Source organism: Cheilinus undulatus, linkage group 16 (genome assembly GCF_018320785.1).
Source record: "Cheilinus undulatus linkage group 16, ASM1832078v1, whole genome shotgun sequence".
Lineage (NCBI taxonomy): Eukaryota > Metazoa > Chordata > Actinopteri > Labriformes > Labridae > Cheilinus > Cheilinus undulatus.
Window position 1 is genome coordinate 29,800,604 of NC_054880.1, and position 27,767 is coordinate 29,828,370.

Sequence of the window (27,767 nt, forward strand, 5' to 3'; positions counted from 1 at the left end):
TATGTCGAAGAATACAAAAAAAAAAAAAAAAAAAAAAAACAGATGAGCGTGGGTATTAATGGTGGAGAGAGGGCTGGATATGTAAGATGGATTTAAATCATCGTGGGCCGATAATGCTAACACATCATGAAGTGGAGAAGCACAGGTAATGAGCAATACTTCCTCATCTTGGGTTTACAACATGTTCAGGAATCCAAATTACATCGTTCCAACTTAAAGGACCTCTCAGGTGTATTAGTGACATCAGAGTGGATGTAAAAAAATAATAACATAAATTATATCTTTAGTCATTATCATGCAGATGCATTCCCTGCCATCTATAAAGAACAGAAATCTGAACACTGAAACAACTGATACACATTTATCTTTCTTTTCTCTGTGTGCCAAGTTAAAGGGAAAATCCATCCAAAACAGAAGCCAAATGTGGGATTTCTCAAACAGTTGCCTTGTATGATATAAAAAAAAAAAAAACATTTTTAGCTTCACATTTTTTAAATCTTGAAAATTACAGTTTATAGCTCATGAAAATCTAAGATCCAGTATCTCAAAATATTAGGATATTATAGATAAGTCCAATTCACAAAGATTTCCTGAACCTTCATTCTCTCACACTAGTACACACAACTGCAATCATGGGGAAGACTGCTGACCTGACTCTGGTTCAGAACACAAACATTGTCACCCTCCATAAGGAGGGTAAACCACAGGAGACCATTGCTGAAAAGACAGGCTGTTCTCAGGGTGCTGTGTAGCATATTAATGGAAAGTTGACTGGAAAAGTATGGTAAGAAAAGGTGAACAAGCAAAAGCTGTTGGCACAACCTTCAGAGGATTGCCAAATAAAGCAGATTCAATAACTCAGAGGAGCTTCACAAGGAGTGGATTAAAGCTGGAGTCAATGGACACACAGACGGGTTCAGGAAATGGGCTGCAAGTGTTGTGTCCTTAGTGTTGAACCAATCCTGAACCACAGACATTATAAGCTTCTCACGTTGGCTGGGTAGAAAAAGAACTGGACTGTTGCTCAGTGGTCTAATGTCCTGTTTTCAGATAAAAGTAAATCTTTAATTTCTTTAGAAAATTAAGGTACCAAAGTCTCGAGGAAGACTAGAGAGGCACAAAATCCAAGGTGCATGGAATCCACTGTTATGGTTTCCACAATGATGGTTTAGGATGCCATGTCATCTGCTGCTGTTGGTCCACTGTGTTTCATCAAGTCCAGAGTCAGCCAGGAGATTTTAGAGCACTTCATGCTTCCATCTGCTGAGAAACTTTACGGACATACCGATTTCCTTTTCCAGCAGGACTTGGCACCTGACCACAGTGAAGCCAAAGCCACAAGAAGCTGATTTGCTGACTGTGGTATTACTATGTTTGATTGGCCAGCCAACTGGACTGACCTGAACCCCATAGAGAATCTGGAGTATAGAGGAGGATGGGAGACACCAGACTCAACAATACAGACAAGTTTAAGGCTGCTATCAGAGCAACCTGGGCTTCATAACACCCCAGCAGAGACTAAGACTGATTGCCTCAATGCCACATCACATAGATGCAGAAATTTGTGCAAAAGGAGCTCTAGCCAATTACTGAATGCATAAATGAGAAGAATCTTTCAGAAGGAACATTTCCTTGTTATAAATCTTTTTTATTCAGACTGGTGTTGTGTGATATTGCAATATTTAGAAATAGTGGATTGTTGAATTTTGTGAGCTGTAAACCATAATCATCAAGATTAAAACAAAAATTATAGAAATATTTCTTTTAGTGATGGCTGTAGAATATTTGGAAGTTTCACTTCTTGAATCAAATTACAGGAAAAAAATAAACTTTTTGATGGTATTCAATATTTTGCAGATGCACCTGAAGTTGGAGACGGTGCATGGACTAAATTCCATCTGTGTCTTTTCTGTGCTCAAACTGTTTGCTGTTAAAAATGTACTTGTAATGAAATAAAGAATGTTTTTAAGTCTGTCATGAATTGATTTTGCCAGCACCTCTACCTGCAGTTTCCACTTGCTTTGGACAAAGATCTTCAGTATTAATGCAGGCTTTAAGGTATGAATGGAAACATCCCATGTTCATGGAGGAGCTCCATGAATGCTTTAACTTTTTCCATTATTCACCGCCTATCTGTGTAACTGACATCATCAGAGCAAACTGTCCCTCTGCTGTTCAGCTTAAGGAGGAAACTGGCTCGTGTTCATGCTATAAACAGCTCCAGAAATAGAAATACCACATGTGAGTTCTGTAGGTTTTGGATGGACTTCACCTTGACTGACAGAGACAAATTCTGAGCTCTTTTATCCAAATGTAGCCCATAGTTGGTATTTTGTACATCAAATCCAATGTTTTAAAATATTTGATGTACCTGGCATGCTGGTAGACTTCCTAATTTACATGAGAATCATCAGAAAGACATATGGCTCTATCAGTGTCTCCAGCTGAATTCTCTAAATAAAAGTCATCCAGTCTACTTCAACAACAAACTCATCACAGTTAGAAATCTTTGTGATTGTCATCCTCGTTCACAATGACGGACTCAGCAGTTTCAGAAACCAATAAATAATATTAAAAATAAATTCATACAACTTCATGACTGTTTTACAGCATGCAAGCTTCAAACAAAGTCAGTGCAAAGGGGCAAAGCTGGCACCTTTGTGGCCCCTGGGTTTGGAGCTGGGGTCAGTGTCCAGAGAGGTAGGGGAGACGGGGACATCGAAGGCTGGGTTGGGAATATGCAAAGCTTCTCGTTTGCTTTTCTTTGAGCGAGTCTTGGTATGATGTGGCGGAGAGTGATCTCTGCGAGAGCTGGCGGTATGACGGGCCCCGCAGCTCGTGGAGATCTCAGGTGAGGGATCGGAGTTCAGTGCAGGGCCAGTGTCAGGGCAGGTATGAGCTGTCTGAGGTTTCCCCTGAGGACATGAGGTGGAGATGAGTGGAGAGCGCGTGGCCGACTCCAGCAGACCTTTAGTTCCCTGTGTGCACTGAAGACATATAAGAGAGAAGAGGGGAGGGGGGAAAAAGACAAGAATTGATGTGACAAGAAAGTGAGAGTAGAAGAGCAAATAGCAGGGTGTTTACCCTGCAGCGAATGCAGGTAAAGCTCTGATGAATCAAGGGTGAGCAAGGGGTGTAAGCAGGGAAGTGACGTGCAGCAAGAGTGTGCAACGTTTCTAGCCACTCGTCTGCATGTGGAAGCACAGCGCACAAATAAACATTGTTCATAGGTGATAAAATCATCAAACATCTAAGCATTTTGTGGGGTTTAAAGATCAACTGTGCTACAAGAGACAAAAAGTGCATCAAAGACTGATCAACGATTACGGTCGCTTGGTCGCTTTCCCAGAATGCAACTCAACTCTATTTGTTGTTACAGCTTGCCTTTATATAAAATCTATCACACTTTCAACTAAAAACTTATGTGAAAACAAGTCTTACTGTGTAGGTCTAAAAATGCCAAAAGGGAATAAATAAGTGAAATGAGAAAAATATTCAGTAATAAATGTGAGGAAAAACACAGATATGACGTTTAGACACATTTATGAATAACAGAGTGTGGAAATATAGACAAATCACATAGAAAACACCCTAAAGGTATGTGTATTGTATTTAAAATGATTTATCTTGTTTCAGTATTAATTTAAATAGGACTGTCAAGCCTTTTTTAAAAAACAAACTTATAGTGCCTGTAAAAAATATTGACCCCCTTGGATGTTTTTATGTTTTGTTATAAATCAGTTAAGATTGGCTTTTTTGACAAAAAAACAAAAACAAAAACAAAAACATAAAAACAAAACAAAAAAAACCCTTCATATATCAAAGTGAAAACCGATTTTGACAAAGTTATGTCAAAGAGAAAAATATATGAAATGTAAAATAAATGACTGCATACATTTTTAACCTTTTTAAAGTGATTGATCTAAGGTGACAGAGGTCCACCCATTTGGTGCTAGTAGTCTAGCAAATAGTGAAAAGGGGATCACCTGAGTGCAGTAAATGTGTCTCAAGTGATTGTAGTATAAAGACACCTGTATCTGGAAAGTCCAGTCACTGGTCAATCAGTATTCTTGGCTACAATTGCACCATGAAGACAAAAGAACACTCCACACAACACAGAGAAAATGTTATTGAAAAGTATAAGTCAGGTGATGGATACAAAAATTTTCCAAACTGAGAAAGAGAAAGCCACTGTTGAAGAAAACTCATTAAATCTAAACTAGGGTTTGCCAAAAGGCATGTAGGAGACTCCATGGTCAAGTGGAAGAAAACTACTTGGTCCGATGAGCCAAAATGGGACTTTTTGTCCATCAGCCAAATTCTGTTTTTGGCAGACATCAAACACTGAGCATCACCACAAACACACCATCCCCATTGTGAAGCACAGTGGTGGCAGCATCATGCTGTGGGGATGCTTCTCTGCAGCCGGCCCTGGAAGGCTTGTAAAGGTAGAGAGTAAAATGAATGCGGCACAATGTAGGAAAATTCTGGAGGACAATCTTATTAAGTCTGCAAGAGAACTACGGCTTGGGAGGAGATTTAGTTTCTAGAAAGACTTTGACCTGAAGCATGCAGCAAAGGCTACACAGAAATGGTTCAAAGACAATAAAATCAATAAACTGGAGTGGCTCTTAGATTTCAATCCAAGAGAGAATTTGTGGGTGGACTTGAAAAGGGCTGTTAATGCCTGATCCCTGTGAGACCTGATAGAGCTAGAGCAGTTTTGCAAGTAAGAATGGAGTAAAATTGCAGTGTCCAGATGTGCAAGTGGGACTGAGATCTGTTCACACAGACTGAGTGATGTGATTGCAGCTCAAGGTGCATTTACTAAATACTGACTTGACTGGGGTGAATATTTAGGCATTTGGCATATTTTTATTTAATTGACATTACTTGTGGTGTGTCTTCAACCTTGATTTAAAAGAGCTCAGACTTTTGGCAGACCTGCACCAGACAACCTGAGTGGTCTGGATGGTTCATACTGGACTAGAAGGTCTCTGATGTATTTTGGGCCTAAACCATTCAGAGCTTTATAAGCTAATAGAAGTATTTTAAAGTCTATTCTTTGAGAGACAGGGAGCCAGTGTAAAGACCTCAGGGCAGGGGCGATATGGTCCGCTCTCTTGGTCTTAGTGAGGACTCGAGCAGCTGCAGCTGTCTGATTTACTTTTTAGGCAGACCAGTAAAGATATTGTTACAGTAGTCAACTCAGCTGAAGATAAATTCATGGACAAGGTCCTGCTGCCACTTTAGTATAGATAATTAATTGATAAATCATCCAAAACATCCTAGGAGGCTAATACTTTATCTAGTTACTGTAACCCCTGAATTTCTATAGTTAACCACAGATATTCACTTTTTAAAAAACTACTACTAACTAATTACTTTGCATTTTTAAACATTATAAGTCCATATTAGAAATATGTAGCAATTCTTTTCAGTGTCTTGATTTGGAAATCAAGTTAAGAGCCTTTCTCAACTGGTGTACCATGGCGACCTGGAGTTCTTTTCAGCATCAACTGTGCCTTACTTTAAATTCAAACAAAAATTACCATGAATATACCAACCATTAGCTATCCCAGTGTAATCAAAGTTGTTATTAAGCTCTTTTTTACATGTCCCAAAATCACATCAAAACCATGGTCGGACAAAAGACCGGGCTTATGTCTGTGTGCTCCGAAAGAATCATGTAGGGTTTTCTCAGTTAGGAAGGTGTTTGAGGGGCAAGAAACATCAAATTTTGTTTTTAAGGTCAGCACAACCAAATCAGTGTGTTTCACTGGTTTTAAGAGATTGCTGTGGAGATATATTTTGTTCATTCTATTAAAGCTCTAGGCAGCATCAGGTGATGTAGAATGTTCATTTTATATTAATACATTTTGAGGGGGTAAGTTGAGGGGTTTTTTTGTTTGTTTTTTCAAATTTATAAGGTGCCTTGAGAGAAAAATTCTGATCTGGACTTTTAGATTTATTATTGAAATTAGTGTTGAACCCATGACTAAGAGGTAGGAGACCGTTTTTGAGTGCTCTGCCTGAGAAATCCAGTGTTAAACACTGTTTTATAATAGAAAGTCTGTAATAAAAAAAGTAATAGCATTTGTACAAACACAGGAAGAACTAGCCACAGACAGAAAAGTAAATGAAAATAGCTAAAGGCAATGGTAAATAGTAAATGTTTGACACTAAGGTGCAGATTACTTTTAAATTGCCCACTGAGATTTCTAAACTAAATGGAGACATTTAAACGGAGCACTGGGGTCTGTATTAGAAATCTTTGTGGGAGCAGTGGTTTGTAGTATCCATCTGCTTTCCTACACAACATAGTAAAACTGAAAGCCCCAATATTCGCATCTTATAAATTATGTATTCAGAACATTTTATAAACATTTCATTCCCTCTATTTTGAATGAAAAACATTTTTCTAAATGTACATATTCCCTTTTCTGTTTTATTACTCAAGCAATCATCAAAGGGCCAAGCTATCAGAGAACTATATTGCCCTTTTTTCCCCTATTATTACTAAAATTAATCGATTCTTTCACTCATTTTTTCTTGATTACAGCTCTGAGTTGGAATCAGTTTCATAGCAGATGCAGTAGAGTACAATACAAAGGGCTTTTGTTATGCCTGCACTTTAAGGAACTGCATAACAGTTTGTTTCTTGCATCTATTTCTGACTTTCAGAAACCATTTAAACAGTAATGTTGAGAAAAATGATGACACTAGCTATAAATATGTGAAAAATGCAGTTTTAACCATTTTTGAAAGAATTTTTGGTTTTTTTTTGTGCCTGACTGCAGATGAATCCTCATCTTTAACCAACCTTTCAGGTTTATTTTGGTCTTAAGTAGCTTGATGTTCTCCATGGCTGAGGGGAACCAAACACTTCACACGTTTTTCAAGACCATTAATATTAATGTAAGTATTTATTGCCACAGCTTTTAACACTGCTTTTCTTGTGATTTTGTTTGGAAGCTGTAATATTCAGAGTGTGAATAATGGATGACTTTAAGTGAAAAAACCCTTGGGACTTTTTTTGTGATTCAAATTAAACATTTAATATTAAAGCTTAACTTTTAAAGTTAATCTCCAACATTCATTTTTTAAAATAAAGTTTAAACAGACTACTTTTGACTTTGTAAAAAGTCATAATACATATAAATGCTATATTTTTAGATCACTCAAGCCTGTCTGCCTCACACTGCTCAGCTCTTTTAAGCATTCAAAGTAATTACCAGTTAGCAAAAAGTCCTTATTTATTGCACACTGTTCATTATCTTAAATTAATGATTAGAGGGTTAAAAAGCCTGAATCGTCAACCTCAAGGACAAGCTCCCTGCTAAAATATCTGTCACTTTTATGTTTGCAACAAACTGGGCTGTAGTAACTCTATCCACACCCTGATTTGTTAAGGTCAGCAAGAATTTCCCTTAAAATATGAATTCCTAGTAACACTGTTGCTTGATAGGCATTATTTTATTGTTAAGTATGGTTGCCATTTAGAGTAAAAGACAATGAACCTGATATTCTTTATGTAAAGTGTCTCCTGTGTTTGGCAAATTACTACCAGCTGTAATCAGATCAAATGCTTAACATTTTACCTCATTATCATCATTCCTTTGATTTTTATTGATTTATGAATGACTTTTTACTGTTCCTAGCTTTCCAATTTGTGTTTTATGACTAATTAATCTCTACACATTTTAATTGTTTTATTATATTCTTAATACTTTTACATACCTAGGTAATATGATATCTTTTTTTTTTTTTTTTTACATGTTCTGGGGCTTTGCAATGTGTCAGCCAGGATGATTATGATGTTGGGGTTGTTTTCATGGGTTTTTCTGTTGTTGGGGTTTTGTCCTTCCTGTTGTGTTCTTTCCTTGTGTGTTGATGCTTTGTCTTAATTGTAATTCTGTTTATTGTCAAAGCACTTTGTAAACCTCTGTTTTTAAAAGGTGCTATACAAAAAAAGTTATTATTATTATTATTATTATTATTTACATATTTGCCTGTCTTTCAGTCCAAATACCTGACTCTTTCACCCTGAAAACTCTGATATAAGCAACCAAAATGCAAAACTAGGGGCTTGAAAATGGTACAGTGTCTGCCAAAACAGCAGCTTCCTTTTAATCTATGTTAATTCCTCTCCTCTGAGCAAGTTGCAAATACAGTTATGAAGTAAAACCTGGCAAATCTGAGGCACCAAAATTAACGTTTTAAACTTAAATCAATATAGTGGCACTGTTTGGGTTGTAACTGCAACACTGTGTTCATTATACACACAGTACATGTACATCTGTACATTGCGTTTAATTTTACATACAGCACATCCTGTACTGTGTTGAATTATGCAGTCTGCAACCTATGGATGAAGCCATGCAGCAGCCAGCCAAGAGGACATGCAGACACAGCGGTGGACAAAGACTCTGTGCTCTTTCCTTCTCTCTGAACAGGCTTACCAAGCTCAAGCATCACTTTTCCTGCTCTAATAGAGTCTTATCAGCCAGTGCACATCACAGCAAAGTCCAGACATTTCTCCTCCTGGCGGTGGTGGAAGGACAGGCACAAACGGACCACATACAGGACAGTAGGTTAGGACTGGGTGAACTGACACACAGGGAGACTCTCACAGCTGTTAGGAGCTTTTTTTAATCAGAAAACACTCAAACAAATAAATAAGGAGGATGAAAAACATATCAAGATAAATGAATTCACACTCACAGATGATGACTAGCATGGATGAACATGCATGTTTTATTCAAGTTCTTGAATTCCAGACCCTGTTTACATTCTGCATCAATGCTGGATTATTGTACCCCAAGTTGGCTGCACTTTAGTTAATCCATTCGTACTTTACATTAATGTCTCCACTTAGTTGTCCACCTCATATGCAAATAATAGCCTATAAATCATGTACGTGGCTTTCAGGCTTAATGTTGCTACTTGCCCGCTGGTCACTTGTTTTCTGGAATTGAGGAGTCGCTTCAATCTAACCATCACCTCAAAAAGTTTATCTCCTTAATAGTATTTTATCAATTAATCTAGAAGGTTTATGACAAAACAAGAGAGGAAAACTGTTAAAAAATATACATCCAGCCTCTTAACTAGTGGCTGGGTATCCCTGCAAGCAGTGAAGCTGAATGGAATTTAAATGAATGGGGCGAACTGGCCTAGAGCTAAAGGTAGCAATACCTTTTAAAAGTTATGTTTTTAATTTTTACACTGAAGTGTCCAAACTCTTCAAAAATGACAACTCCTATGTTATATTTATATTATTTAGTCAAGTTTTTACATTATTTCCAACAGCTTTCAAAGCCAGAGAACAGGACTTGTCTAGTTACAGTGGCTTCACGATGGAGCCACAATGACAGACTGGTTTATCATTGCAGTAGAAGCACTGGATACAACACGAGACTGATGCATAATAGTGGTGTTAAAAATAATATTCTCCATGATGCACCGTGATACACACATAAAGGATTCTGCATCGATGCAGTGGCAGTTCATAATCGGTGCAGACAGATGCTGCCTGTGTATTTTCATGGCTGGTCATACCATAAATACTCAAATAATGGGCCATTTCCCTTTAAAACAAGGCTGCTTTCAATGCATTTCAGGGGCGGTGTATTCTGAATAGTGCAGTTTTCCTGTTTTACTAGTAGCAACAGTCACGTGACACTACAAAACCAATCAACTCCTTTGTTAGGACTCTGCTGGCGTGTCAATTCTGTAGTCTACAAAGTGCTGTCTGTTGTAAGGATTCATGTGACTACTGTTTTGTTGAAGTATGATAAAATAGTGGCCGTCAATCGGGCTCTGTAAGGTCGATGTGTAGTTTGTAATAAATGTGGACGACCCAAACCTGTGTGGTTGTGCACTTCCGGAAAGCCATTAACCCTTGAAATCCTTGATCTGGACCATTACATACAGTAATTTAAAAAAAATTGAGGATGCAACCCATCCTGATGAGTCGTGGTGCATCGTGATATCGAATCAAATCACTGGCCTGATAATTGAATCAAAATGTGAGACTACTCAAGATGCAAAGCTTGACTACATAATGCCCTTCTGTAGCTGTGACTTATTGTTTTGTGCAGTTTAATTGTTGCGTTCAACGCTTACTCTCTGCAATGTTTGGCAAGCTCACCCCCGTAACCTGCATTGGCTAGGAGGTCTCACGCATATGCATATCCAAAACAATGCATTAACAAAAAACACAAATGCAAACAGCTATGACTGATGATGTCCAAGAAGCAACATGGGACCAGAGAGGTTGGACAGACATCAATAAGTCACCCTTTTTGTTTACTGGTTGACTACCACAGATTATGGCAGTTGAGAGGGTGGTCTTTAATGAGTGAGCATCTACGCTACCAAGCCAACTGGGAAAAAAAGGAACCCAGACATCCTCCAAACTCAGTCTGAGTAACTGGATATCAAATTGTTGTCAGTAGTCATTGACATTTGTGTACAATATTAAGGATTACCACTAGGTATCCCATTACCATATCCCATTAGCACAGTTGTTGATACAATGTGTAAACAGGGTCGACAAAATAGATATAGAAAGGACAGATAATAAACCAAAAAACATAAAAAATAAACTTACAACTGAGGTAGAGAGAGAAACACTATAACTGACCTGATGTGCAACAAGTAAATTAACATTTCAGCTTTTTATATGAACACAAAATGACTGACACTGGGAGACTGGAGGAAGGAAACAAACATAATAAAAACAGGAACTGGAAAAAAGATTCCTCGCTGCTTTCTCAGTGAAACAACAAAATAAAAAAAAAAACCACTGTTTTTTCCACAGTCACTAAACAAAATCATAGCTCATTTACAGCTTTCAATATTCTCAGTTCAGTCCCTACATACAGTTAAAATCCTTTTTAAAGCAGTCTGTTTGTTTTGGTGTAAACTCAAATGAGCTGTTTGTTTTCCAAAATGCCAAACAGTTGCTACTCCAATGCTACTCTCATTAGACTGGCTCAGACTGCATCTCTTTAACCACAGTTACCTCCTGTAAACAAATGTTGCTGCATAACTCTCCATGCGTCCCTGTAAATCTTTTATTCTACAAGAAAGCCAGAAAACCACTTTACAAGCAGGAAGAGCTGGAGAAAGCAACTTCACAGGTTAAATTCTGCTCTCCTCTGTCTTAAAATCATCCTGAGTTGACATACTGCAGAGGAATTAAATACGTGGACGTATTTGGGGTAACAAAAGAAAACAGCAAAAAGTTGTTCTGAGGGAATGGGAGAGGAAGGTTTGTTTCCCTTTTTTTGTCAATAAAGTTAAGTAATGATGAAAGTTTTTGTTTTGTTTTTGTTTTTCCAATTCAGTGAATTTAGTCTGATTTATTTTCATGAGCCTGGAAGTCAAAACTGTAAACTCTTGTGAGGGGTTTCAATTGTTAATGAAACAAACTTAAACTAATACTGATGTCTCTTTCCTCATTATAAGTGGTTCTCAACTGGTCAAGCCGTTTGGACTTTAAATGGAACAAAACGTAACTGAACATAGAGACAGGAGGTATACAGTTAATTTAACGCCATCTCCTGTGATGACACAATTTTTGTTGTTTTCAAAATCTCAGGAAATTAACAAGTTATTGTGCAAACCAGCTGCTGTATCCCAGGATAAATACAATGATGAAACAAGATCTTAGGAAACCTCCAAAACGTGCTTTACCATTGCAAAATAGAGTACAATAAAATATTTGATGTATGTTCGCTTAGAGCTTTGTAGACTCCCAAGCTTTTTTGGCAATTTTCTTCCAAAGGCACATGTCAACATCGCACAGAAAGCAGCTACACGGCCCATTTCTTGGGCTTGACTTGGGGATGAATTGGTTCCAGGTTTTAGTGATAACCACGGTAAACTTCCCCCATGGTTAGTAATTCTGTCCAAATTTTAATAACCATTAAAACCATTAGCAATGGCCTCATGTTAATATCACAGCAAATACTGTCCATAAGCATGCAGCATAGGTTTGCTTACTGAGGTGAGTTGAAACAGTCCACACGGGATTAGGGTTGGGTATTGTTTGGGTTTTTCCAATACCAGTCAATACTTTTAAGCCTGTGCTGGTGCCAAAACGATGCCTCAATCGACCATTTTAAGTGAGAAAAACAACTCCACAAACTCTGTGCTGGGCTCTGACCCAAAAGTTGAACAGCAGAAACGCTAAGTGTCAAAGTGTAGCATGCTGTTATAGTCTGTTTGAAGTATGGTGTTCATGTTATTTGGACCAAATTGAAGCCTAGATTCTGCATGAAATTTAAAGATTAACAACAGACATTTTCTCTTAGCAGGGAATGCTGAGACGGTTTAGCATCTTACACTCAGACAATTTGTGAGTGGTACCTAAATAAAGTACCTAAATCTGAGTTATGATTCGGTTCAGTAAGTATCAGATGTGTTGGTACCGGTACAATATCAGTATTTGTTTTCAGTACCCATCCTGTGACGGGATGTAAAGAAAACTTTTTAGGGACCAGGAGACATCACTGTCTCTCTCCTCTGCTCTCTGTACTTTCTGAATATTTTTAAGCTATACTGTGACAATTCTCGTACTTGTGATAATTTTGGTAACTATAATCACAATATGAAATTTAATATCATTACATCTCAAGTCTTGACCCACCTGTTGAGAAACACTGCTCTATATGACCTAAAACAGAAAATATACGATCAAAAAAGATTTTACTCCCAGCCTGTCACGCTGATAGTTGTCGGACAGATTTATAACAGCCCTCTGCTGAAGAGTCTTTTATAAATCTTTTTATCCCCAAAAATGTTCAGAGTTTAACAACAAACATTTAAAACAAAGATGGGGAAGATTTTTTGTCAAACAAAAAACTCAGCTTTCTGCTTGTACCGGAAGATACCAGAAAAATCATCTAACTTTTTCTGCAAATACCACCCAAACTATCTAAATGTTTCTAGCAGGGGCTTTAAAGTTTTAACTTAATACTTTTGATTAAAAACTGTCCTCATCACACTATATTCTACCACAAAGCCCAAATACTTTTCTGTTATATTTTTCAGTAGGAAATTTTCAGCTTACCTGATTTGTTCTCTTTCTGAGTTTAATAAGCCTGAGGTGTTTAATAGTTCATGAACTTCTTGAAGGAGGTATCAAAGCTCACCAGACTGGCAGCACATAATGTCAGAGTAAAGATGTTAATATTAAAGAATACTCATCTGGCCAAATATGCCAAATGACACCACTCTGAACAGTCATTTAGCTTTTCTTAATGCAAAGACTTACAATATAACAGAGGAAACTGTCTAGCCTGGCAATGTACAGAATACAAACACACATACTAACAACTCTGCATTTGTCTCAGTAACCCATAAATAAGATTTCTTAAACCTGTACATAAACACTGACATTTGAAAATGTATAAAGCTGTCAACTTAAAGAATCATTTCATATAAAATGGACCCCATTTGTCAAAAATAAAGTGTTATTTGAGAGTTGTGTGTTTGTGCACTTGAGGAGGAATAGTTTTACTTTAGCTTCAGTTTTACGTTCTTTCCTGCCCTAGTTAAAAAAATGTTATAATGTACACAAAATAATTCTTTTAGCTCAAAAGGTATTTAAAATAGATATGCTCACCATATAAACAATTTAAAAATTATATGTGAACCTCTGACTGTAAGGTTACTACACGCAGTAGACAAAGGTTAATTTAGGACTACAGCAGGCAACAAGGCTTCATTCAGGCATACGAACAGGTTTGATGGGAACTGAGGGGGGCAGGCATAGAAAAGGGGGGTTCCTGCATGCCAAAAGCCAGCTGGGAAGATCCTCCTACCACATTTATCTCGCTTTTAGTGGCCTGAGTGGGCGGCTCAATGTCCACACTCGCAGTCTGTGCTGATTCATCCGAGGGCAGGAAACCTCGTCTGTCGATCAAGCTATAGCAGACAGAAACAAAAAGGTTATTAAGTTATTTGAATGCAAAAGACTAAGTACTACTTTGTCCCTACATCTCTTGAATCCCTTTCGCTGTAATTACTACACCATTTCCACAAAATCTGGGATATTTTTCAGAACATTGCAACCTTTTATCTTATTGGAAATATTAAAAAGACAACAACTTTTGCAATTGAGAAACTGTATTAATTTGGAAAAATACCTATATCCTATATCCTAATATCCTATTTTTAATGTTGAATTAATTTACCTCACAATGCATTAGCTAGATGTGGTAGTAAGACTACAGAAACTCAATTTAGTTCAATTTGTGTTGGACTGACATGTTTACAAGCATTTTTGAAAGTCCATTTTTAGTTGGACTAACAACAATTTGACTTACTTTGAAAAACATAAAAAGTAAGCCTAAAACATAAACTGTTGTCACTACAGTCCTTGTCACCTTAGATATTGTTTTGCCATATAAAATTTGAGGCCTTGAATCAGAACAGGAGAATGGATTAGATTCAGCTCATATACACCACCAATGCTTGTAGTAGCTACTGGAATTGCCCAACCTCGTCAGGTGGCCTTATTAACGTACCAATATTTCTATAAATAAATTCCATCAGCTGAGGATCTGTACTGACTACAGTGAACAACATCATCAAGATATATTTATAAAAATGACAGCAATTCTGAGCCGAAATTTTTTACTGTTTACTCCCTACTGATATCTGTCACGGGTTCATCCTTTCTGCCACTCAACGACTGGAAAGGCTGTGAAGTCACATGCATACAGTCTATTATCCCTTCATACTCTTATCTTGCTAGAAAGTTGTACAGAAGTATGTAATTATTGCTGTTTTTAGTATGTCTTTAAGTGTTTCTGATGAATTCCTTCTCAATCCATAGTGTTTGGAAGATATTGCCTCAAGGTGTTGCTGAGATACTGTATTCATTAGAACTGTGCAGATAGAAGTGCTTATTCACTGACATCGCCTATGCAGAGACAAAGAAAACTGTGTGCATTCCTTCAGACTTTCTACCATGTTAAGATTTAAGACTGACCTGGGCGGCATGGGTCCACAGAGCACTGTGCAGCAGTTGACAAAGATGTTTCTATGGCTGTATGGGTTTGTGACATCTTCCCCACCCTTTCCTGACCAGGAGCCTTTTATCTGGAAATTGACAAGATATAAAACTTATTAATTTGTAACACTTCTCTTTTTTTATTTTATGTGCATTCTTGATCTTTTAACAGCATGTAATGATGTTAAATCTATGAAAAAATACTTTTCTTTTGCAACATTCCAAACTGTTTTTTGTGTTTTAGTCCAAAACAACGAAGATTCCCTTCCAAAACTACTCATCAAATCAATACTCACGTCTTCATTGGTGGTGAGATTGGAAGCAACAAGATATGTATGGAAGCCTGAGAGGCCCAAGATGGACCAGACTGAGAAGAAACAGATCACCAGCTCCACAGCAGTGAAAGGTTGGGTCAAGGAAATCAAAAGTTTATAAAAAAAGAAAAATAAAAAAAGTACCTGCTGGTAGTGTTCACCTGCTTTAAAAACATGCCACACATTTGTGATTAAAGGATATCTGCCAGGACTCTCCTGCAGAGCAAACACCAGGCCTTTCCCTCCTTGAGCCCCTGAAAGAGAGGAAAAATAATGAATGAAATGCACAGAGTAGTCATTAAATAAAAAAAAGCATGATTGTAAAGGGATTCCCACATTAGCAGCTGCAATTTCATTTCCTTTAAATTCGAACTCGTAGGTCGACCAGCTACTAGATGGATTAAAATTTTAATTCTCTGGGGGGCGGCTAAATGGGATAAAGAAAATAAAACACAAACCAGTCCAGAAAAAAACATTGCTGCATATTTTTCTTTTCAGCAATTTTAAGGTGTTCTTTAAGCCTGGTGTTCAAGCATTTATTTTCAGACAGATCTTCAAGTTTGTAAACCAAGAAATGTGTGAATATTGGCATATTTTTCTTAGTATTGAGACTAAAATGTGTACATGTGTAATAAACAATGATTCTGATGCTTGAATTTAAGTGCACATGGAGTTTGTGTATAACATGCTGAGTGGCACCTCTGCTAGCTGGCTTCCTTTACATTTAATTTGGGTCAATACAGACTTTCAGTTACATAAAGTAGCTTCTCTTTATCATCAGTACCTGTGCTGGTATTGGCTAAGTGACTGTACATTTGAAGGGCTACCTGTCAAACAATTACATTTTTATTGCACTTAATGCAAAATAATAACTGTGATCGAAAAACATGATAAGTCAATTTTTTAGAATTTTACTATTCAGCTTTTCAAAACAATTCTGAATTTCATATTGATAATGTGAAGCAATTCTTTTCAGTGTCTAGATTTCTGAATAAAATAATTTCAAGTACATTAATTTTATGACCTTGACTTTTAGACTTTAGTATGACTGCTGCACTATTTCACACCATCAGTGTGGTCTGAAACAATGACTCTGAGGTTAGAAACAGCTTCAATGCTCATTCTGTGGAACACTTAATTTAAAATGCTGTTATACATTTAGAAATATGTAGAGGTGCATGTACAAAACGACTTGCTTACATCCAGTGATCTTGAGTTAATGCAGTTGACAATAAAGCTCAGACATTTCCTCAAGGGACTTTTTTAATTGTGTGCTTATTTTGTAATTTCCACAGTCGAAGTGAAAGGGTTATTTACTTCTTATAGTGGATAAAAACTTTTTATTTTGAAAGAAAGCAAGGAACTTCTGGTGAGTAATGACATTAGCTTAACCACATGAAAAACAACTTAAACACTGGAGTTTCACTGTATGTCTTGTGCCACTTCTGTGTGGAAGATCAAAATTAGAAACACACTAAAACGTGTGCAACCGTTTTCACTTTTTCTTGTGTAACTGATTATCAATAATTGCCATTGTGAATTGTCCCCTGAAGAATTTAAAACAAATGTTTGCAGCTAGTACTGAGGACTGTTTGAGCTGCTGAATGTTTCCTTTTAGTGGCTATGACTGCAGCACATGTACAGGCATGTAAAGGATTACAGGTAGTGCAAGACACAAGCTTTAATTTTTAAAGTTACAGTCACAGAGCTGATCTAGGCCATTCAGAAAAACATTGTTAATGGGAGTAATGATAGTTTTTGTGTATTTCTCAACTCAAAAAATTAAGTGACATAAAAAATAAAAAAATCTGAAGGCTTTGAAGTACTGCTTTCAAAAAAACTTCCACAAAATAATGTTTTTCCTCTTTTGAAAATAATGGTACATCTACAAAGTGCAACAGTGGCACTACTGTAAACTTAAAGGCTGTTTTGCAGGCATTTTTTCCACCTTTCAAGTACTACTCAATACAAAAATAATTGCAGCCTTTTATGTGATTGTTATTGCACAGCCTGACATCACGATTGCGACTGCGATTAGATCAATTGTGCAGCACTAATTCATGATGATTGTTGGCTAAGTTTCAAGGTTTTATATTCCTAAGCTGCGTTGGAAGATTGTTTATCTGCCACTTTGCAGATAAGCATTTATTTGAGCACAAAGGAAAGGTTGATTAACATGTAAATAATACCACTTGTAGCAGCCCAATGGTAATTATGGTAGACAACTGTGTCTGTATATGAAAAACATACATCAATACCTGTCAATTGCAAAATTTCCTTTGCTTCTTTTTAATCAGCATATAAATATTGTAGGAAAAATATATATTCTTCTCCATTCTTACACAGCCTAAGGTTAACCAGAGCACAAATAACTTACTTAGTGCAAGGTGTGTGGTCACACAGCCAAAGATGAAGGCTGTGAGGAAGGACAGGGACACTATGAAGGTGTAGAAGAAACGATAGTTGCGTTTTCCCACACAGTTTCCCACCCAAGGGCAGTGATGGTCGAATCTTTCTAAAAGAAAAACATACAAAAGTACAATCAGATAAAACTGTAAAATGTATTCAATTTAATTCAAGTAGAATTTCAAACTGTTTCAGACTCAAGCGAGTGAAGCCAGTCTGAACCAGAGTGATGAAATAATGCTCACTGTGGCCCTATGAGCTCTCTATTCATAATTCATCACTGGTAAATGTCAGGGTGTCAGTGTGTGTCACAGCTCACCCACACAGTTGTCACACAGGCTGCAGTGGGAGGTGCGCGGGGGTCGGAACATCTTGCAGGTGAAGCAGTACTTTAACTTAACCACCTGCTGGTTGATGAGGACCTCCTTTGTGCGCGGTGGAGGGCGATAGCTGCTGTTACCAGTGATGTCTACAGAGATAGGAGACAAGAAGAATGAGATAGAAAAGAGACACTACACAGAAAAAAACACTCAGGTTCACTAATTAATTCATCAAATGTGGTAATGACTGGTATTGATCATGAGAACTACCACATAATATTTCACCTCACACATTATACCAACAACAATAATAATTGTTAAAAAAAAATATATATATATATATATATATCTATAGATAGATATATATATAGCTAGATATATCTATATATAAATATATAAAGAGAGAGAGAGTGAGAGAGAGAGAGATCAGAATCAGTATTGGCACATATTTATCGGAACTGGATCGGAACTGAAAAAAAGTGGATCGGTGCATCCCCAATCCGAACACTTCAACATCATATTGAAAATTGTGGTATCCCTATCCAATATTTATATAACTTATTCCGTTCAGGGACTAAACACAATGGGGGGGCTGATCCCAGCAGCCTACGGGCAATAGATGGTGTACACCCTGGACTGACCACCATAACGAGCATGCCTGTGCTCTGTTGATGCTAAGTACATAGAGAGAACCCAAACATGCATGGAGAAAGCATGCAAACTTTAGAAAGAAAGGCCCTGTCTGAGGGGGAATCAAACCAGAAACCTTCTTGCTGTGAGCTAATAACTTTTCCTGTTATTTATACATGAAATGGCCTGATGTAGGTAATCATGGTGATACTTTGGAGCTCTTCCGAACTTAAGCTTATGCTAGCAGAGGTGCATTTGGCAGCTTAATACACAAAGTTGACAATTAATTCCCCTTCTACTCGATTCATTTCATAATAATAGTATTTTTTTATATTAAAGACACTTTTATTGTTGCTCATTAAAAACACTGTTTCCATAAGCCACTCTTCTGACAGATTAGAGCATTTCAAGCCATTGATATTGTAAAGGCAGCGGTTGCTTAACTAGCATCTCTAAGGTCCTATTAAAGGGGTACTGAATTTTTATAGTTAAAGTAATGATTTAGCATTTTCTACTGCTATGCAACAGGTATTTGTGTGTTTATAAGAGAAGACCTCTGAGAATTCAGCTGTCATTCTAGAATTCAACTTGCCATAGTGTTTCATTGCTTTGAGCACAATTCTGTAGCTATGAGCAAAAGTCAAGAAATTAGATAAACAACATGTGAATGGTCTCGACTAGACTGATATCCAAAGTTGTAGATGTACAGAGGTCAATATTCAAGGCTTTTTCAAATAGTTATTTAAATCTATTGTGATTAAGTTTGACCTAGGTCCCCTTTTCAGAAAAATACACCATGAAACACAATGTCAAGGAAATTCCTATAGAAGAGAGGCAATAGGTATGTTTCAATGCTTTTGTCAGAACCTTTGTTACAAAAATAGCTTCAACAACAGCAGTACAGTTTGATAAAAAAGAACATCTTACATCACCACAGCCTAAACTTTGGTCATATGTAGGAGTACGTGTACACATGAAGCCAACTTTAGACACTAAGGTCAGTACATTGAAGCATGTCAGATGAAAAGGAGAGATACTTCTGGCAAGACTTGAACTGGCAGTAAACAGAGCTGATGGACTGCTCCGTAGAAAAAACACAGTGGCAGGATGGGATAACAAATCTCACTGTCCAAGCTTTAGAAGTCAAGCAGACACATGCTTTCCATAAAACAAATTGCTCAAATGGATGCCAATGGACATTCATTATTCCAAGTTAAGGCAGATGAGTCTTCAAACTGATTCTACTGGGACCTTTAACACGTCAAAGGTTTTATCTTCATTAAACTAAACTGGCAGTGCAGTAACTGCACCTTTAAACGCTGCCATATGTTCCAGTTTTAGACTTAAAAGGCGGAAGCTCATAGAACAATGCTTAAATATCAGATCTGAGGCAAAATAAACCATTTAAATTCACTTATAACAAAGACACAAATAGTATGTCCTTGAAGTTTAACATCAGTTAGTGCCAACGAAAAGGGGCTTACTTGTTCAGAAGTCTGTTGGGCCTCAACAGTTTAGTTTAGGGATCTTTGTATTTTTCTAAAAAAACAGAAAGGCTACACAGAGTTTAATGCCACTGGTATCTTAAATTCATTTTCATAAACTAAGATGGGAAATACCACTGGTTGAAACAATACACATTTTTTCATGAGGGGGCCTTCTGACACCAATGAAAGTCATTTAGAGTACAGCCTAAATAGATCATCTGTTGTAGGCAGATAACACAGTTAATGCATCAATCAGACACATCAGTACTGTTCATAGTCACATTTTTATGGTAGCACAGGCCACCACTGTTTGGTAACAAAAACTAAGAACTTATCCATGGTAAAATATAATAACACAATAGCAATGATGCCAGTTAGCACAAAGAGGGGTATTGGCCAAATCTAGTGAAATGTCAGTTTTTTCCATATCACTTAAGGTGTTTTTATTTGATAACTGCAAGAATTGAAAGAAAAATTATTAAAAAGGCTGTTCAACAATTTAAATTTTTAACCATCATTAATCTCAGAAGTTTTGCTGTTATTTTACAATTAATCTTCCCTTTATGTTGCATTTTGAAATTCTACTATTTTGCATTTAAAACTGTTTTTTCATTTTTAGATTTTTGTACTGTCCTAAACTAATATAAGTAATAACTAATAAATAATAACTAATAAACAATAATAATAACAACTAATAAAGTATTACTTTACTTTACTCTACTTTAACTAAGGGTGGTTGACTTCTTCTTTCACAGCAGACCTACCTTTATTAGTAGCTTACTTTTTCTTTCCTCTCTCCTGCTCAAGTTTTAGGGGGCATTAAGAACACAGAGTGGGTGAATATCATGGATTACATGAGCGTCTGGCACCACCGTTATTGTTTTTGATGAGTCTCCTATCTGAAACAAAACTGAGGTTCTGCCAGAGTTTTTACAACAATTATTTTCAGATTGCCAGTGCCCTGTCTCCATCATGGGAAACAGTGTTTGGTGAATATGTCTCTCCATTTTTCTGCTAATCGTCAGATTATTATCAGAAAAGTACTAAACTAAGTGAAAGTAAAGTTTAGAAACTGCCTGGGTGTGTTTAAACAGCTTTGTGACTCATCAAATGACATCACAATCTCTAAATCGCCAATTTTCAGGAAAACTGCCGTAAAAAAGCTCTACTGTAGTTGGGCTTTAAGACATTCCCATTTATTCTCCAATGGCGTGGTATGGTTTTCCAATCTGTTTAGCACTTTATGTTATGGAATTGCAGGAGTGTGAGAGAATGACACAGTGGGAGTTCCTCATACAGACACAGTCAGACATGCACACAGGGTGCTCCTCTGCCTCGCTGGCTCCGCTGATCCCGTTCTTGCCTCTGTAATGTCTCTGTTACTACCTTAGTAAAGGTAGTAACAGACATCTCTCATAACAGCCACAGTAATGAAAACCCTTCATTCTTCACATGAAATTAATTGTCTCTACAGTGCTAACTTATGGACATAAGACAGATTTATGAAAGCAATGTTATCTAAAGTATTTAAAGCTGCAGGTTGTTACTATAAAGCAATTTAAAAATGTCCGTTTTAGTTGTCATCTTCTGTCAAACTACATCGAGCTGTGTTTTTAAGATTATGACACAATGTCAGCTATTGGTAGTGGGGAGAAAAAAAAAATAACTGGAATCTCTCTAATCTCATGATATTGGATATCAAAGTCAAAAGCACTTGAGACAATCACATAATCCTAACCCTTCCTGTTCCTAAATTCACACGTACCAATCTGTTTTTCAATCTCTGCAGCCTCATCTGGTGTTGCTCTGGGAAGGATGCCGGGATCAGTGAAGCTGGTCTGGAGCAGGGTGATGAGCACAAATACAAACAAGCCTCCTCCAATGAAAGGTATGCAGCTGGTCAGATGTTTTACCAGGAAGGGACAGCTGTAATGTCAGACAGAAAGAAGAAGAATTATAAGGAGAAGCTCATCATTTCAAAGGCTGGAAAAGAAAGCCCCTTCTCCTACCACTAAGCCTATTTTTTACATCCACTTGGGAATCTACTTAAATTAACATTCATTCTCTTTAATTACCATCCGACTCTCTAGAGATGGAGCACACTTCTTAGTGTACTGAGAGAGAATGACGTTTCCATATTCAAGCACTTTTTCTTACTTTTAACTTTAATTTCAGATCAAATAAATACTTAAAATTGATTACCTAAATGATGGAACAGTTGGCTCTGACAAAAGACTTAATGTACAACCTTGCAGGAGTACTATTCAAAATTGTGCTTTTAACTAAATGTTTTAGCAATTAAATAACTTGATTTAGTGCACAACCATTCATGTACTCAGAAACTGTAAAGTAAAAATAAAAACAGAAGTAGGACCAGTTCAGATCTGACACCCACTTCTATTATTCATTTATCTTATATGGTGTAGGTTAGGTAGGTGTAACCATTGTCACTACCTGGAGCTTGAAAAAAAAAAAAGGAGGCTAGGTCTATAGTTGAACTTTCACTACTGTTGTCAATCATAACAATTGTGTTGTAATAAGCTTACTTTGTGACTGAACTTATCATATATGTATTTTGGCTAATGCTTCCTAGAATTTAACCCTCAAAATCGATACTTCCTTTGTCAATTTCTGTTTGCTGCTTTTTATATTTTATGTGTTTCCTGGTGTCTGGAGCAACCAGGCACCAGCACTAACTTATCTTCTCTTTTCTTTCATAAAAGCTTGCTGGACTACATAAATCAAATTTGACTCTTTTGATTTAAATCAAGTACAACCGCAGAAACTGCTTGTGAAAAACAAATGACATTCTGTTGAAATAATGTGTGCTTACTCTACAGTAATAGTACAACGTAATATACTAAACATAAGACCCATCCAGAAACTGTCAATTTATAAGCAGTTAAGCCTCATGCCACTGAACTGCTGTGAAAGCGTATAAGTATTCATATTTAAACCTTTGAAGATCATTATCAAAATGCCTTTTGACCCAATGAAATTTGTGTCACCAGGACTTAATTTACCCTTCGATTTAATTTGAATTTATTAAAGGTTGCCCTTGAGATGTGGCATCTCATTTCTAAGGGGCACAAAAAACATCAATAGACATATAATTACACAACTACACATAGCTCTCCCTCTTCAGCCTCTCCTGTTCTTTACTCTCAGCTGGGGAATAAGATCTGGGTTAAAAACCTGGTGTAACAGGATAAAGAGAAACAGAAGAGCAATTCATCTTGGGTTATTTGTAGAGGGGATTCACAATATTATATGTGTATTATCTGTATTGGCACATTACAGCTTAGAAAGTGTGTAATTGGTATCAGCACATGTGAAAACTTCTGTGGATATACAGTGTATCAGCCTTACATATTAGCAGAATGCAGCTAAGTATTGCAATACTTTGGTGAAGAACTAAGTGTGTGGAGTTTTGAGCAGAACCAACAGACAAGGGGTCAACGCATTTTTTCTTTTTGGATTGAATGATCTAATCATTGCCCACTGTGATTTCAAATCTGGGCAGATGCGTGTTTCATCGTGTTTGGATGTTGCCTGTTGTTCCTTGATCCCTGCTGAGATTCTTTTGGTCATGTTTCAGCTAGGTTGTTATTATTTTTGATGTGACACCTTTGCACCACCAGTGATGTTATCCACTGAGTTAGAGTTGCAACCTGTGAATTTAAGTGTTCCTTAAGGACACATAGTGTTTTCTTTATTAGTATCCATTGTCTTGCTATGAGTTTGAAACCTTTAAACTGTTAAATCTGACTCTATATGACTTAAGGCTGATTGACATGTCATTTTTTTGTGTCTCTGACTTTATGACAGAGTTGTGACAACCTGGTTGAAGATCTATTCTCTTGTTATAATTGTCAGTAAGGAAAGATCATATTTATACAACTCCAAAGTAGCTACTCAGTACTTAAAGTAGACAATTAAAGTAAATACTTTTTACTTTAACTTGAGTAGATTTTTAGATTAGTACTTATACCTAAATTTTCACCAGAGTAACTGTACTTTTACTCAAGTACAATAGCCATGTACTTCTTCCAATTCTGGTTTTAGTATTAGAACCTGAACTTTTTATTTACTAAATTTATTAAAGGCCACTAAAATAAAATGCTGAATCAGCCAACTGTTTGGTCTTTTTTATCTTGAATCCCTTAAGCTTTCATGTATTCAAAGGGTCAAGCTTTAGGTCTTCACTACAGCTAGTTTGGTTTTTGCAAAAATGCAGACAAATATTTGTACGTGTATCTTTGTGTTATTTTAACCACAGGGGACCTACCAGCAAACTTGTTTAACATGGAGAATTACTTTAATTTGACAGTAAAAGCTCTGAAAAATTTGACAGATTTTCATTTTGATGGTTACAGCAGCGTTTCTCAACCTTTTTTCCTGTCAAAGCAACCGTTAAAATTTCATTTTCAACATTTTACATCCCTATAACTGCTAGGAGGCCCTGTAGTTACAGAAATTATAAGGTTACACTTTATAGCACTCTCTTACAACAATTTAAATACATTTTGCCAATACTAACAAACTTCAGTCATCAAAACATACTTTAGAGAGTAAGGAATGACAAGAAGAAAAAGACTTCAGCTGGCATAGGTCTGTTGGCCCAGCCCAAAACTCCACTAACTTATTTGTTCATAAAGCCAGCATTTACAGCTGACATAGGCAGATTTTTACAGTCAAAATATTGGTTGTAACCATCTTCAGAAATGTTATCTTCCAATACTTCACTACTTAAGCTAATATCTGTGGGTACATTTATAATGCTGTTGTGCATCCCTATTGTGCAGATCTTAAAAAGAGACTTTACCTCATCTCTCACACCACAATGGACTGATAAAAGAACTGCATGATTTTTGTGCAGTGCATATTGATGTAAGCCTATTCATTCAGTGTTAATTTCGTCAACTAAAACTATGACTAAAACTATTCTTTGACAGCCTTTTCTCCATGAAAAAAACTAGACTAAAACTAACAAAAGTAGATCTGTGATAACTAAAACTGACAAAAAACTAAGTTTAGTTTTTGTCAAAATGACTAAAACTAGACTAAAATATAATGTAGTTTTCGCCAGACATTTAAAATCTGCAATATTTTTCCACTGTGTGTAAATCTGTCAAAAAACAGTGCATCTGTAGCTATTCTGCCTCTCAGCTGTAGAAAGCAGGGACCCCAGGTTTGGCAGGGTGCAGAGAACACACTACCTAACCTGACACGCCAAATGGATTTGTTTCACACATTCATCTGGGAAAGCTTCAATAGGAAACGTTTGAGAAAAGGCAGAGGATTTGAAAAAACTGGATGAACGTTCTGTCTGTCACATCTCTACGGGCCAATCAGAGCAACAAAATACGTGATGTAGCTGCTATCAAGCTGCGCGTATGCAGCTACTGAGGAATAACGCAAAACACGGCAACTATAGACATGCAAGTACTCAACTTTTGTAGTTTTTGAAAAGAAAACAACTCACTGCTGTTCTTTGTTCTTCTTTTAGTGAAGAAATGCTGTCAAGTTCTGATGAAACTGGCGCTTTAGCAGAATCCACACTAATCTCTTCCTCCACAACTACACCAGCTCTTGCTGCTGTTTGTTTACGTCAGACTCTGCTGCTTTTCTAACCGGGCCCAAATGGTTCAGATGGGAGCTTTGCAAGATGGATTCGCCAGTGAAAAACAAGGAAACGGGCGTATCCATCTGCTTTGAAAGGTTACAGACGACCATGATTTGGTACCAGATTTAGGCAAGAATATAAATGCTTGGACTGAAAGTAAAGACTAAAATAAGAGGACATTTTGTGGACTAAAACTAGACTAAAATCAAAAAGGGTAGAAATGACTAAAATGAGACTAAAACTAAAATGCATATAATTTAAAAACTAAAACTAAAATCAAAAATAGCTGCCAAAATTAACACTGACTCTTAGGTGATTTCAATATATTCACATATGAACTGTATAGTCATGGTTATTCTTGGCTGTATTGAAAGCATATCAAGGCACCTTTGATGATGCCAGCAGGCATCAGGCTGCTCTACAGAGTTCACTGTCTGCACATGCTTCCCAAATAAATCACTCATTATGAATGTCTACATTTGTAAAATTATACATTCATTATCCATTTTAGAATCATAAGTTGTGTCTTGTTTTGTCAGTCTCCAAAAACTGGTCGTCACAACTAATGCTGCTGATACTTTGTTTTCTTTACAGTATTCGGTATAAGACAATGAAATATTGGTATAAGCTATGGTGAGAAGGGAAATACTGGCATATCTCGGATACCTGCAAAATTCCTATCTAGTGCAACCCTATATCACAGCATTGCCAACATTACAACCACTGAACTCGCAAGTGACATAACCTATTATGAAACATGAACTCACTCAAATACAAAGAATAATCCACATGTAACGAGGATAAGGCCCAGAGTGAGGGGCAGGACCCCACTCTGTCGGGCCACTATGATCCGTCCATCGCAGTAGAAGCGATTCTTTCCGGGGAAAACTTCCCACTTTCTCCTCGGTCTCTTCGGCTCCTCTCTCTTATTTCTGTCGTCTCCATGAAGATGAGGTGGAGGGGTCGGGGTCGGAGTTGGAAGTGCCTGCGGGTCAATTTGCTGATACTCGCAGTTTTTCATGGTTTGTAATGCAGCTTGGGTCCCTGGGGCATTTGTCCAGCGATCCACAGCATCACCGATGCCCGAGAGAGGGGCAGCTGCACGGTGCAAATGTCGTCATGTCTTGTAGAAAACGAGCTAATCCTTCACTAAGGGTATTCAGCTGTAAATAACCCAAGAACCCCGCTGCCGAAATTACAGCCCAGTTACTTTCCATGCCTCTTCAATTATTCCTCGTAGAGTCCATCACCAGAACTTCAGGTGACCCGTTGGTGGACGTTAGCTGGTTAGCTTGTTGTGCCACTGAGACGAGCCACATCATCCAGCTGTTAAATATCAGTAGACCCAAACAGGACCGATACCACTGCTAGCGTGTTAGCTTACTCGGTTTGCTCATATTAGCCAGCCTCTTCCCAAATTTCCAAAATGGTCCTTGTGCGGAGATTTATTGTAGCATTAATTTAGGAATTTTAATAAATATTCATGTCCTTCCAAGAGCCCGGGCACATTCGTGACTGATATATTTTTTTTCCGCTGCGTTGCCAAAAACAGCTTCATCCGTCCCAGCAAATTAGCCGTTAGTAAACTTCACACATAATATGAATTTCCGGTTATCCTTCAAAATAAATGTGGCCTCATCAAAATGTTGTTTTATCTTTGTTTTTTTAACGCTAAAACGCAACAAATTTAAGGACCAATTTTGATTTTTTTTAATGCTTATCTTACATTTTGTATTATATCTTATCTTTGATTGTCAGATGTCTTCATGTTGTTGAATGTCCATAGCTATGTACTCGTACAACATCCGGTAAATCAGTGGGTTTAAAAGGCAGCTTGACTCAGATTTAACAAATGAGATATTTTAAGAGTTAAAAAAAACGTGAGGCATTTGAAAACACTCGCTGTCCCACTCGATACCACCCAGGATGGCAAAACTGTAAAATGTTTTCAAAAGGTCC

At 37.1% G+C, this 27,767-nt stretch overlaps 1 protein-coding gene across 1 annotated transcript; it reads right to left on the reverse strand.

Annotated features, from left to right (window-relative positions):
• Positions 1–27,354, reverse strand: LOC121524047 (palmitoyltransferase ZDHHC18-B-like). Its single transcript, XM_041809222.1, has 9 exons — positions 26,576–27,354; positions 21,948–22,108; positions 18,065–18,214; positions 17,717–17,854; positions 15,542–15,593; positions 15,322–15,424; positions 15,005–15,114; positions 13,833–13,935; positions 1–2,987 (listed from the first exon to the last, which is right to left on the reverse strand). The coding sequence occupies exons 1-9, from the start codon at positions 26,827–26,829 to the stop codon at positions 2,631–2,633; spliced, it is 1,428 nt and encodes a 475-aa protein (XP_041665156.1). The 5' UTR covers positions 26,830–27,354; the 3' UTR covers positions 1–2,630.
• Positions 27,355–27,767: the final 413 nt, after the last annotated feature.